The sequence below is a fragment of the Tachypleus tridentatus genome, chromosome 5, assembly GCF_004210375.1.
Source record: "Tachypleus tridentatus isolate NWPU-2018 chromosome 5, ASM421037v1, whole genome shotgun sequence".
NCBI classification, from domain to species: Eukaryota; Metazoa; Arthropoda; class Merostomata; order Xiphosura; family Limulidae; genus Tachypleus; species Tachypleus tridentatus.
Window position 1 is genome coordinate 5244433 of NC_134829.1, and position 14665 is coordinate 5259097.

Consider the following 14665-nt stretch of genomic DNA (forward strand, 5'->3'; position numbering starts at 1 on the left):
CTGACACAACATAACAACTAACCAGAATTATCGTTTTCAATGGCGAGTATTCAATGTGACCACATAAGCTTCACGGTACACAAACACTTGCTTAAATCATACAGATAAATAAAAATAATTTTCATTGTTTGGACACGATATTAACTTTTATGGAAGAGATGAATCATTGTTTTCATTTCAGGTGAACAATTTTCTGACGATTTAATAGCTTGACGGAACTCCATAGGAAATTACGTGACAGGACAAAGACATTCTAATGACATTTCTGCATCAGATGTAAAAAAGTTATGGAGTTGATTTGTGTTGTAGTTAAGTAATAAAACAAACTTTTCTAACCAATATTAAAAGAAACTGCTTGAGATCCCTCCCCATTAAGCCTTTTCATTTATTCAGATTAAAAAGTTTGTTACGTTTTACATGGTATCCGATTGACCTCAGTTACAAAATATTTTATTTTTCACAATTAACTAGAACAATGTATTCATCAAATATTCTAGCTAAAAATAATCTTCGTACAACTATCCGTTTCATCAGTCTGTTTCTTTTTATATACGCCAGCATTCAAAATGTTTCCCATATTTGGAAATATAAAAAAATTTAAAATATTATATTACACTCACATGATTACTTATTACTTCTAGTTAAAATACATGCGTCTTTCAATTTCTTGTTTCTTTTTTCGGTGCTGTGAGAAAATAGTATGCTAAGTTTAAAACACTGAATAGATATTAAAGTTCTTGACGTAACACGCGAAAGATCCATTCAAATCAGCCAATTAGAACACGTGTAGACAACATATGATTAAATCAGCCAAATAGAAAAACAGATACGTATTTTGCAGAGGAAGCTCATTTGCTTCATATTTTCCCAACCTCCAGAAAGATAAGTTGGTTTGTTTGTTTTGAATTTCGCGCAAAGCTACTCGAGGGCTATCTGCGCTAGATGTCCCTAATTTATCAGTATAAGACTAGAGGGAAGGCAGCTAGTCATCACCACTCACTGCCAACTCGTAGACTACTCTTTTACCAACGAATAGGGTGATGGATCGTAACTTTATAACGCCCCTACAGCTGAGGGCGCGAGTATGTTTGATGTGACAGGCATTTGAACCCGAGACCGAGTGCCTTAACCACCTGGCCATGCCGGGCCCCGAGAGACTGAGACAACAAAGTGTAGATATACCTTCCAAAATAGTTTCAGAAACATAACACAAAAAACAAGCAAAATCCGGAACTAAACAACACATTCAACCCACCTACCAGCTGACAGTCCTTCTCCTATACATATAAATAAAGGAACAGGTGTTATATGCGATACATTATATGAATCATATCCAACTTTATTTTTCGAATTTCCAATTGTGTATCATGTCTTTCTGAGCTCTGCAGTTTGTCACTTGATAAAATATAGAAACATAAATATGACATTTTCTTGAAGACTCCAGAAATAGACTGAAGTGTCATTTCTAGCCTCCAAGTAAGATCTTCATAACCTGTCTGAAGTGACATCTTTAACTTTGAATTAAGACCTTTATAAATAGACCGAAGTATAACAACTGATATAATTGTAGTATTGTGATTGGCTGTAGTGAAGCTATTCTACACAGCGGTGTGGTATTGGAAGCAATTGTATTATATGCGCGTTTTTGTTATGTAACTTAAATGTTTTGGTATCATTTAACAGTTTTAACTTCACATAGTTATAGATTTTTTAAAACTCAGATTGTTTCCTAATTCAGATTTCACATTTAGATCAATGAAATTGACTTGTGATTTCATTCAAAATGTCTCTTCAGCTTAGTTTGTTATATCATAGTGACGTGCACGTTGGGGAGAGATGCTTTGATTTTCATGCAACAGGTACGAGTTAATAATACATTTAAAATAAACACGTACCTTGGAGATAGCTTTTTATACGCAGGTAGCTGACGCTAAGCCGAAGTATAGAGAGTTTGTCTAATTTGGACAGCACGGTTTCTTCGAAAGGAAGCAAGGTAGCCAAGGTATCCATCTCAGCATTCAGCCGTTCTCTGTGTCTCTTACTGGGGTTAGACTTAGCCTGGGTGTCTTTAGGTGCCACACGAACGCTGAAAGTGAAAGAAAACCGAGAAATAAGATTCGATGTTTGATGACACCTTTTAGCAATCCTATAAAACAATGTGGACATGGATAGAAATAAGTATTTAAACTTCATCAATCATGAGGTTAACATGTAGATTCACGTTTTTCAGAAAGTAGTGAAGACTATGGCAGTTTGATAATTGATAAAGTTATAGAAGTTAACGTTTCAACCTTATTTCCAGACGTTAAAAATATCAGTTGGTTTAGTTTAAAAGAGTTCTTAAAACGAAAACGGTTTCAAACTTACATACGAAATAATTAAAGATAGTGTCACATAATGAAGACATGTGTGTATCTCATGCAACGTTTCACGAAACGGTTAGTTTGGTTTGTTTTGAAATTCGCGCAAAGTTAAACGAGGGATATCTGCACTAGCCGTCCCTAATTTAACAGTGTAAGACTAGAGGAAAGGCAGCTAGTCGTCACCACCCACCGCCAACTGTTGGTCTACTCTTTCACCGACGAACAGTGGGACTGACTGTTACATCATAAGGCCCTCACGGCTGAAAGGGCGAGCATGTTTGGCATGAACCTGGGTCCTTTAGATTACGAGTCGTGTACCTTAACCACCTGGCCATACTGGGCCTGTTTGGTATGAACCAGGGTCCCTTAGATTACGAGTCGAGTACCTTAACCACCTGGCCTTGCTAGGGCTCCACGAAAGGAAAAATGAATATTAGCTCAAGTCTTCCCAAAGCTTTCTCTTTAATAAAACAACAAAAAATGGTTGTTATTATTTCACAATTAATAAATAAGTAGGATCAGGAATCAAACTTCCAAATGTTATTCATAATTATAAGAGTTTCAGTAAAAACAGTGAATTTTATGTTGTCTTTATTCTCTAGGAATACCTCCTTAAATACCCTATATTTGTATTTTTAATTTTTATATGGTTTATAACTTTAATACCAGATGTCAGTTATTGTTACGACTGTTGCCAAGATACCTCTTTTAAAGCACTGCTCCATAGGTAAACAATTAGTACTTGTTGTCTCATAAAGGCTTCGATAAGAGAGCCGAAAACCCACAAATAAAATGATTTTAACGTAGAGGAAGTCTATGTATCAGTTAATTCTTAAATTTTGTTCATACGGTAAAGTAAGGACGGAAAGTGTGAAAGAAGCAAAACGAGTGAGTGCAGAGACCAGTGCTGTAAGAATTCTACAGTTGTCGGTTGAGTGAAAACTTGTAACAAGAGATACACGTATGGCAGGACGGTCAGAATCTAGACTATTACAATGATTAATATTATGTAGCATAACACGATTTTCATTGTATTCTATAAGTTTTTTTTTAAATATTTTTAAGAGATACGTTTTGACCAAGAGTCCTTTCTCTTTGACGGTAATTTTGTCATTTCTAAATATAATATAATTCTACAACACATACTTTACAATTAGACAATTAGCGGAAGATTCCTGTCCCTTAGTCCCCAGGTGGGATAGTGGTAAGCCTGCGGACATACAGCGCTTAAATCTGGGTCTCGATTACCTCTGAGATACGCAACGGCTAGTCAGCCCAATGTGGCTTTGCAAACAAACAAACAAACATCACGCCCTCTAGTGGCTCAGCTGTAATGTCTGAAGGAAGATAACGTCAACAACCAGGTTTCGATATCAGCGATGGACACATAACAGCAAACACTGAAGCCCGCCTTTGTTGGTGAAGAGTAGCCTAAAATCTAGCGGTGTTGGCTAGTTACCTTCCCTCTAGTCAATCACTTTAAAATCAAGAACAACTGTTGTAGAAAGGCCTCGAGTAATTTTTCGCAAAAGCCAACGAAAGAAACAAATGTAATATTTTACGAAAACAAATTTTAAAAGGCCTTTTAAAACCACAATAGAAAGTTTTATTTGAATTGTTTATACGAAACTCGTGCTACGGAACGTTTTACTAAACTAATTTTATTGTTACATAAACAAAAACATATTAGTCCTAACTGGTACTGTGAAACCTAACTTCGATAAGCTTCGCCTACAGCGACACACAAAAATTAGGCTTAATTAAATCATTACAGTCTTTCTAAAGGAAACTCGTTAGGCCGAGAAAATAATTTTATTTAAATTATGATTAAACTTATTGAGCGGCAGGTATGTTACCTTCTAAACTATACACACAATAAGAAACAGTAATGAAACTAATTTTTATGTTAATTGTTTTTGAGACGTGAAGTTTTAGGAAGTGGTGTCTTATTGAGAAAATTACTAAATTTACATAATTTAAAAATCAATCGAAATAATTATTTATTCTTGTAGAGACAACAACTATAAAGTTAAAACAAAATAATAACACCGAAGCGAATGTAAGTATTTGAATATTTGTTAACGGTCGATTGATAGTGCAGTTTATAATAGAATACGTTTTCAGCGATAATTATTACATGATCTCTGGTTGGTAATCACACTTATGTCACTTTTCAAGTACACCTGATATCCAAACTACTAAACAATGTGAAACAGAAATAATTATAACTATAATAGGCTTAGAAATAAAGAAATGTTCATCCACTATCTTTACCGTATTATCAACTGATTCCATAGAATTTTGTCTATTTAGTTTAAGAAGAGAAATCAATATAGGCTAATAATGAATCGACAAAGCTAAGAATCATACTATATAAAGTGTTCAGTAGTGAACCGCCTAAGCTACGAATCAAAGTGACTGAATCGTCCAGTAATGAATGAGCTGACGCAGGTATAAACCGTACTCAATGAAGTGTCTGGTTATCTTACTGCATTTCGGACGTATAAAAAATTATTTTCACTTTAAGCCTAAAGCCAAAAATACTATAAGTTCTTTAGAATGAATACATTATTTTACAAATATTAATTTAAAAGCCTCTCTCTGGATCATCATTAATCTTAAGGGCTTATAACAGATTACTTATTATGCTGGTTTAAAACTTCGAGGCTAATTCTCTGGAGTATTTGTCTTATATTGAATAATAATAATAAAAAAAAACACGAAATAAGAAGAGAGGCAATAGTAGATCGTGATACAAACTCTGCAACCAACCAGCACCATTGATTTATACCAGCTGGTCCACATTCTCGTGAAACATTTGCTTGGTTATTCGGGAGAAAAGAAGAGTGACGCTGCCACGTTCTCATGGTTAAGAAGGCAATGGTTACAAAAATAAAATCACAACCCATACTGTGGGAATTGTTGTACTGGCTGATTATCCGTACACGGATTGACTTTTACTAAGCTTACATAACACACCAAAGCCCAATAGCAATCCTGAGACCCGGCATGGCATGGCCAGGTGGGTTAAGGCGCTCGACTTGTAACTCGAGGGTCGCAAGTTCGAATCCCCGTCACACCAAACATGCTCGCCCTCTCAGCCGTGGGGGCGTTATAATGTTATGGTGAATCTCACTATTCGTTCGTAAAAGAGTAGCCCAAGAGTTGGCGGTGGGTGGTGATAACTAGCTGCCTTACCTCTAGTCTTATACCAGGGACAGCTAGCGTAGATAGCCCTCGTGTAGCTTTGCGCGAAATTCAAACCAAACCTTTCTTGGCATTGTAGTTTTCTTCTCTGTGTACTCTAACAGGGTTGAAAGTGTCTTAATGCCAGTTGGCGTGCCGGAATGAAGATCGTAGTATCGAAGGTTCGAGTTCCAACATGTTGATGAACATGCTCCGCACTTCCGGCTATTGTAGATGTTTAAAGTGTGATAGGCAATACTGCTAGCTGGCGCTGCTGTTTACCCAGTTGTCCTATCTCCGATTAGGGACGGCTATGCCTGAGTCTTGGAGGGTTTGGCCTGGTAGTGTAGGCTTAGTGTTGCATAGGTTTCCATTCAGGTCATAACTACCAAATATTATATATTTTTCTCATGTCTGTTTTTCTACCGTACAAAGTTTGTTGTACGATTTAAAATAACGTATTATAATATTGTGAAAATACAGAAAATATAAAAAAAAACTTCCGATTAATCGGAAATACGTTTCTCTTTAACTATTACGTCTAGGAAAATTGTTTAATACATGCGAACAACTGAAAGAAGGCGGAAAACGAGGCAAGAAAGGATATATTTTAAAATCAAACAGTTTTGGTTTAATTTGTCGAAGACTGGAATTGACTGTCACTTTTATGAAGATATTAGCGGCGTGTCTCGGACTCTGGACTTTTCGATCTTCAGCCCAAAATGCCTGTACTTGCATTACTGCACGTGCTTTGTTGTATCGCTGAAACCTCTCCTTTCCACTAAACACATACACAAACTAAACGCCCTTATCTAACTAAGCCTTTTCTTTAAAGAGCGCCTAGTGTTATTTATTGAAATAAAACTTGAAACCTAAGCAGTTCCTGTTGGTCATCAAATAACCGGATTTCTTAACCATAACTTTTAAAGGATAAGAAGAAATAATTCGCATTTTTAACTCGCAGAAGGTTTACGTTTGTTGTAAAAACACGCTCGTGATTTAGTGTGGCAATAATAACACAAAAGCATCTTTATTCGCATTGTAAAGCACACAAACAAGTACGTGAAAATTATGCTTAACGGTCGTTAAACATTTGCACATAGATATAAACATAAATGATATACCTGCTGATAAATGAAAACCAGAGGTGTGATGGCCCAACTGTCCAGGAGAAAGGTTTTCTTAATGGTTATTGTACGCTAAACCTGTAACTGCCACAGAAGATGGAAATACAACCACGTACCATTGCAATCGGCTTATAGGATAATGTGTAGTTAAAAAAAAGACAAGTGGTGTGTAATGACTAGTCTTGGCTTACGTGCCTTACGTCAGTGAGAAAAACTGAATGGCACATAATAACTGTTCCGAAATCCTATTTAGAACTTGTCTTTACAGCTCTATCGAACTGAATTACAACACAGAGACAACCTTTGTTGTTGACAGGGCGAATTTCGAACCCCCACTGTACATCTCATGGTGTTTATGTTTATAGCTAGAAGCGAGAAAGGAAAAATAATTGAATAGCAGAGTAAAGCGAAAATGACACATTTTAATCACGTGAAACAACTATATTTTAATGTATTCTTCATAAACGGTTCACGAGTTTAACGGTAAGTACTATCCAGTGTAGTTTTTATTCGTCCATTTCTCGTCTGTTTACTGTCTCTAGTATAAACAATATTTAGTAATTTCAATCGAATTCTCTCTCTCTCTTCAGTGTTTTCACCTTTAAAATTTCAGACTTTTGGGCGTGTTTACTATCGCCCCCGGAGGGATGAGCAGTAAACATCCGAATTTACAACGCTAAAATTAAAGGTTCGATTTCCCGCGGTTCCACAGCAAATGGTTCAGTGTGACTTTGCGTTAAAACAAACAAAAAGTGTTTACTAGCTCAGCATTACGAAACTAAAACTTATTATTCTTCTGTCCCCTGTGTCTTTATAAATAATGTTTTTGTACCTACTTCACGTACAACGTGTTATTCTTCTGTCCTCTGTGTCTTTATAAATAATGTTTTTGTACCTACTTCACGTACAACGTGTTATTCTTCTGTCCTCTGTGTCTTTATAAATAATGTTTTTGTACCTACTTCACGTACAACGTGTTATTCTTCTGTCCTCTGTGTCTTTATAAATAATGTTTTTGTACCTACTTCACGTACAACGTATTATTCTTCTGTCCTCTGTGTCTTTATAAATAATGTTTTTATACCTACTTCACGTACAACGTATTCTTCTTCTGTCCTCTGTGTCTTTATAAATAATGTTTTTGTACCTACTTCACGTACAACGTGTTATTCTTCTGTCCTCTGTGTCTTTATAAATCATGTTTTTGTACCTACTTCACGCACAACGTATTATTCTTCTGTCCTCTGTGTCTTTATAAATAATGTTTTTGTACCTGCTTCACGTACAACGTATTATTCTTCTGTCCTCTGTGTCTTTATAAATAATGGTTTTGTACCTACTTCACGTTTCTTTGTTTGATTTACTGTTCCTAATAATAATAATAAAAATATCAGGTAGTTCAATCTACTTTACTCTCTCTCTGTACAGTGACAGTTTTAACACTTAAGACTTTTGTTATTTAAAAACGAAAGATTACAACAACAAATTACTGTTTCAGTTACATTTACAACATTCTTGTATGAGTGTAATTTGCTCTAATCTTAAGGTTTCTTATTATGAGTCTGATCACCATACGCCGTTAGGATAGATACACAGGTCAAATCATAAGAACCAATACAAGTAAGGCCAGGAAAGACTCCTCATGATAACGAACTATGATGTTTAGAGTCATTGTTCTCGTAGTAAAAAACCTCAAGAGACATTTTATACTATTAAACATATAGTAATAGCCTAGAATAATAAAACAGCTTTGGTTTTTTTACAGAAGAATATTGTTCAAATTTCATTCATTGTTCGTAAGTAGAGATACTTTACACAGATACTTTGTTTCAACTACGAAACTTTCTACTGTGAGATATGTGAGGTTCTGGACCTTAAAAGTTCAGGATACTTGAGTAAAGCGACATACATTCTAACAGGTCTACATGAACACTAAAACGACAAAACGTACAAATAAGTTTATAAGAGCCTAGAAAAAAAACCCGACAAAAACACCAGATTTATTTAGTGAGACACCACATGTAGGATGTTGTAATTATATATCATACCATTACTGGTAGGCCTCGTGATAGCATGGTTGTCACGTGCCAGAGATCGTCTCTCAGAGAACGTTCTACCACGTAGTTTCCAGATGAGCTGGTAGCTGCATTGATTAGCATTGGTGTAGAGAACGTTGCATCCCATAGCCAGTGAAAGTCGTCAAGGCGTACACAACAGACATATTTACGACTACCCACCACCCCTGCTACCATTCTACATCCCAGTAGAGATTCTGTTTGGTGTTGTTCACTTCCTTTTTCAAAATAATATTAATGACGTTGTTGAACGTTTAAAAGCGAATCCAATTTGTTGAGAAGGTACCCCTCTCAGCACTGGTCAGTTTACGAACAAAATGCTCCATAATTTGCAAGACAGGTGCATATTGATTTTTGACATTCAATACCTGTTCACCCACTTCTATCAACACATCAAAAACGTCCTCAAAACACCTTATAAATATTTCTGCAAAAATCTATAAGTGCATGACAACGTAGAATTTGAAAACGTTAAGTTATGAAGTGAAACTTTAGTCCTAAATCACTTTAATCAGAGACATATTAAAACTATAGTGGTAACGTCAAACAACGAACTATTTTTTATATCGTCCTTATCAGTGAGTTAAATGTGTAAAGTATCCTTACGGTTCTACCTGACACAGCACTCAGTTCAAAGAAATATGCAAGTCGAATGGAGCAGTTGTAAAATTAATAAAGATTTAATGTTGTATCGACAGCTGTAATTTGTGTTCGACTCGTATGCTATTAGGGATACGGTAACACTTAATATGGTAGGTGACAAACGTTTCAGTTAATTAGTTAAAAAAATCCGCTAACATCCTTAATTTTATTGATTAAAAGACATCAAGTTTAAAGTTATATATTTCTGTAAAGATACTTCAACAACCTAACATTTGGATGACAAAAGTGAAATCCGGGTAATTTGCCTTAACCTCCAAAATAATCTAAACAGATTACTATTTTAGAAAGTATGTAACTTTTGACGCACGTGTAGAGAATTCACTAGAAATGTTTTAGCAGTTGTTGAAAGCAACTGATAACAGATTAGGTGTGAATGTGTTTATTATAATCTTAATGGTTACGTAATTCACTATGGAAAGCCTCGCTCACACAGAGAATTTCGGTACATAGTTATTTTGTTTCTGTTATTTATTTGAAGTATTCTTATCTGTACAAGGTATTCAGTGTTCCATTAAAGAAAAATCAACTATTATTTACGTGGTCCTCAAATGTCTTTCTCATCTTTGAAAAACAGAAAAACGAACACAAATAGGAGCTATTGTACAAATGGACCCTTTAGTTTGACTGGCGTCGTATTATCACTCGATAAGTGTACAGATGGTCCCTATACTTTGACTAGCGTCGTATTATCATTCGATAAACTGGGCGTCAGCAGTTGTCTTGACTGGCAAAGAAGGCGGAGCCCTTACATGAGAAACAGTGATAAAAACTGAAAGAAATCGCTGATTTAGAAGCGAGATTAGAAGGAATAGAAATTGAAAATAACGTAGTAAATAATTACTTTAATTTGCACGTGAACAGACAAATCGTAACATAGGTTTCTTCTGTTATATCAGAATATTTATTAATTTTAAGGTTTATACTAAGGGCGATGGATTTATAAAACTTTCGAATATACCATCTCGCTTATAGTTTATAGTAAACACAGTATCTTGCTATATAGTTTATAGTAAACACAGTATCTCGCTATAGTTTATAGTAAACACAGTATCTCGCTATATAGTTTATAGTAAACACAGTATCTCGCTATTGTTTATAGTAAACACAGTATCTCGCTATAGTTTATAGTAAACACAGTATCTCGCTATATAGTTTATAGTAATACAGTATCTCGCTATAGCTTATAGTAAACACAGTATCTCGCTATAGCTTATAGTAAACACAGTATCTCGCTATTGTTTATAGTAAACACAGTATCTTGCTGTAGTTTATAGTAAACACAGTATCTTGCTATAGTTTATAGTAAACACAGTATTTCGCTATTGTTTATAGTAAACACAGTATCTTGCTATAGTTTATAGTAAACACAGTATCTCGCTATAGTTTATAGTAAACACAGTATCTCGCTATAGTTTATAGTAAACACAGTATCTCGCTATAGTTTATAGTAAACACAGTATCTTTATATAGCTTATAGTAAACACAGTATTTTTATATAGCTTATAGTAAACACAGTATCTTTATATAGCTTATAGTAAATACAGTATCTTTATATAACTTATAGTAAACACAGTATCTTTATATAGCTTATAGTAAACACAGTATCTTTATACAGCTTATAGTAAACACAGTATCTTTATATAGCTTATAGTAAACACAGTATCTTTATATAGTTTATAGTAAACACAGTATCTTTATATAGCTTATAGTAAACACAATATCTTTATACAGCTTATAGTAAACACAATATCTTTATACAGCTTATGGTAAACACAGTATCTTTATATAGCTTATTGTAAACACAATATCTTTATACAGCTTATGGTAAACACAGTATCTTTATATAGCTTATAGTAAACACAGTATCTTTATACAGCTTATAGTAAACACAGTATCTTTATATAGCTTATAGTAAACACAATATCTTTATATAGCTTATAGTAAACACAGTATCTTTATATAGCTTATAGTAAACACAGTATCTTTATATAGCTTATAGTAAACACAGTATCTTTATATAGCTTATAGTAAACACAGTATCTTTATATAACTTATAGTAAACACAGTATCTTTATATAGCTTATAGTAAACACAGTATCTTTATATAGCTTATGGTAAACACAGTATCTTTATATAGCTTTATAGTAAACACAGTATTTTTATATAGCTTATAGTAAACACAGTATCTTTATATAGCTTATAGTAAACACAGTATCTTTATATAACTTATAGTAAACACAGTATCTTTATATAGCTTATAGTAAACACAGTATCTTTATATAGCTTATAGTAAACACAGTATCTTTATATAGCTTATAGTAAACACAGTATCTTTATATAGCTTATAGTAAACACAGTATCTTGCTGTAGTTTATAGTAAACACAGTATCTTGCTGTAGTTTATAGTAAACACAGCATCTTGCTATAGCTTATAGTAAACACAGTATCTTACTATAGTTTATAGTAAACACAGTATCTCAGCTATAGTTTATAGTAAATACAATGTCTCGATATAGTTTATAGTAAATACAATGTATCGATATAGTTTATAGTGAATACAATGTTTTGCTCTAGTTTATAACAAAGTTACTGTCTAGTATACGGTTTACTAGAACCATCTTGTCAGATATTTTAAGACAATATTACGCCTATATTTTACAAGAAAATATTTTTTCTTTAGTCTATAATAAAGACATTTACGCTACTCGCTAAGAAAACGTTGAAAGTTTTATTACAACGTAGGTCAGTACAATATATCGAGTGAAGTAAGTCGTGATGAAATGTGGTTTGAAGCTTGAAGTTGAAATATTTTATGGAAATGTCTTTGGACGAAAGAAAAATAAAACATACCGGGTTTTATGAAACCATTTTGTGAAAGCATGTAAGAAAAGTTGAATTTGAGATTTTTATAAGATTCTATTTAAAGTTCTACAGAGTAAAATAGTTGAACTATTTAAGGTAAATTTGTATTTCTCTGACAGCAAAGCCACATAAATGTATCTGCTGAGCCCATCGTGGAGTATCGAATCCCTGAGTTTAGCGCTGTAAATCCGCAGACTTACTGTTGTGTTAGCGGAGAGCTTTAGGGTAAGTGTGTTTACGTGTTGTGATTTGAAACGTGTTGGACAAGAATCTAAAACTCGACTTAACTATCGTATTTAATTTTGTGTGTGTGTGTGTATGTGTAAAATTTTCGTTTTGGTTTTTTAGAATGAGCATTATAATACTTATAAGTAAATGTAATTCGTTGGCTTGGTTGCTATTAATCTAAATGTAGTCTGGTAATTCATTTGTTTTTCACCGAAGGTTTAAAGACAATTAAAGTAAAAAGAAAGAAGAAAAATAGGTTTTACTGAAATCTAATTTTACTTTTCTATAATACCTTTAAGAAATTATTTCGAGGCTATTTTATAAAATAAGTCATATTTTTATTCAACTTTCTCTGTTGATCTAGAATAAAATATTTAAGATTATTACTTCTTCGGGAATATATTATAGGATCTGATATTTATGTGTGATAGAGGTCAAAGTAACTTTATGGACACAAATAGTTTAGTTTCGTGACGAAATTGTTAACTCGGAAATTTTGGTTATTTTCTCGAATCAAATAGAACTACATAAAACCAGATCACCATAAAATGTCCATACGGCTGATCACGACACGATAACAGAAAAAGTTTCTAGTACAGAAGAATAGTATATATAGTACAGATTTAGGACTAGTTAAAGAAATGGTGCATTTTTTAGGAGGTCATTTTATCGATATCTTGATCGTAGTGTTTCTGCATATCCGTGTAAATAGCACTGAATATTCTATTTCTTGATAATGTTTCTCATGTGTAGTGAAAGTGTGCTAAACATGGATGGTTGCTCAATGAGTATTTATATTGCTAAATGGAATCACTTAGTGTATGGTGTGGCATACCACCGAATCACTTAGTGTATGGTGTGGCATACCACCGAATCACTGAGTGTATGGTGTGGCATACCACCGAATCACGTAGTGTATGGTGTGGCATACCACCGAATCACGTAGTGTATGGTGTGGCATACCACCGAATCACTTAGTGTATGGTGTGGCATACCACCGAATCACGTAGTGTATGGCGTGACATACCACCGAATCACTCAGTGTATGGTGTGGCATACCACCGAATCACTGTATGGTGTGACATACACCGAATCACTCAGTGTATGTACTGAATCACTCAGTGTATGGTGTACATACCACCGAATCACTCAGTGTATGGTGTGGCATACCACCGAATCACGTAGTGTATGGCGTGACATACTACCGAATCACGTAGTGTATGGCGTGACATACTACCGAATCACTCAGTGTATGGCGTGACATACTACCGAATCACTCAGTGTATGGTGTGGCATACTACCGAATCACTCAGTGTATGGTGTGGCATACCACCGAATCACGTAGTGTATGGCGTGACATACCACCGAATCACGTAGTGTATGGTGTGGCATACCACCGAATCACGTAGTGTATGGCGTGACATACTACCGAATCACTCAGTGTATGGTGTGGCATACCACCGAATCACTCAGTGTATGGTGTGGCATACCACCGAATCACTTAGTGTATGGTGTGGCATACCACCGAATCACTTAGTGTATGGTGTGGCATACCACCGAATCACTTAGTGTATGGTGTGACATACTACCGAATCACTGAGTGTATGGTGTGGCATACCACCGAATCACTTAGTGTATGGTGTGGCATACCACCGAATCACTTAGTGTATGGTGTGACATACTACCGAATCACTGAGTGTATGGTGTGGCATACCACCGCCAGTTGGATAATAAGTTAATCTTTTCGAGAAGTATTTGGGCATGGAATGGTTCCACAAGTTTGGCTAATAGTGTGACCCTGAATGTTTGGCCATGGGACTCTACCACCAGTTTTATCTCGGATGAGTAGTTGGCTACGGTACACTATCGTTACTTTGGTCTACAGAGTGATCCTGAGAGGTTTGTTTCAACACAGACCACAGTTTGTTTTCGGATGACATGTTTGGACACGTAACACTGCCATCAACTTGGCTGACAATGTTTTCCTAGATGAGCTATTTTCCTATGGAACATTATCACCACTTTTATTGACATTTAACGGCTTATTTAGTTTATGAACCTTATCACCAATTTGGTGCTGACCCAGCACGAATTATTTGGCCACGGAACATTAGTCCAATTTGTGTAACAAGCTGATCCAACGTGAATTATTAATACTAAA

The 14665-nt window shown here is 34.8% G+C and overlaps 1 protein-coding gene across 5 annotated transcripts in view; it reads right to left on the minus strand.

Annotated features, from left to right (window-relative positions):
* The window catches only part of LOC143250415 (uncharacterized), a 209273-nt gene that overhangs the window by 168803 nt on the left and 25805 nt on the right, over positions 1-14665 (minus strand). For 2 of the 5 annotated variants that reach the window (XM_076500879.1, XM_076500876.1), the window contains exons 1-2: positions 3510-3705; positions 1896-2086 (exon numbers count right to left, since the gene is read on the minus strand). In XM_076500879.1, coding sequence (XP_076356994.1) covers positions 1896-2086; positions 3510-3583 — 265 coding nt within the window. In that variant the 5' untranslated portion in view covers positions 3584-3705. Of the gene's footprint in view, positions 1-1895; positions 2087-3509; positions 3706-14665 lie in introns of those variants that run through there. The other 3 variants (XM_076500880.1, XM_076500878.1, XM_076500877.1) reach the window with 2 other exon arrangements.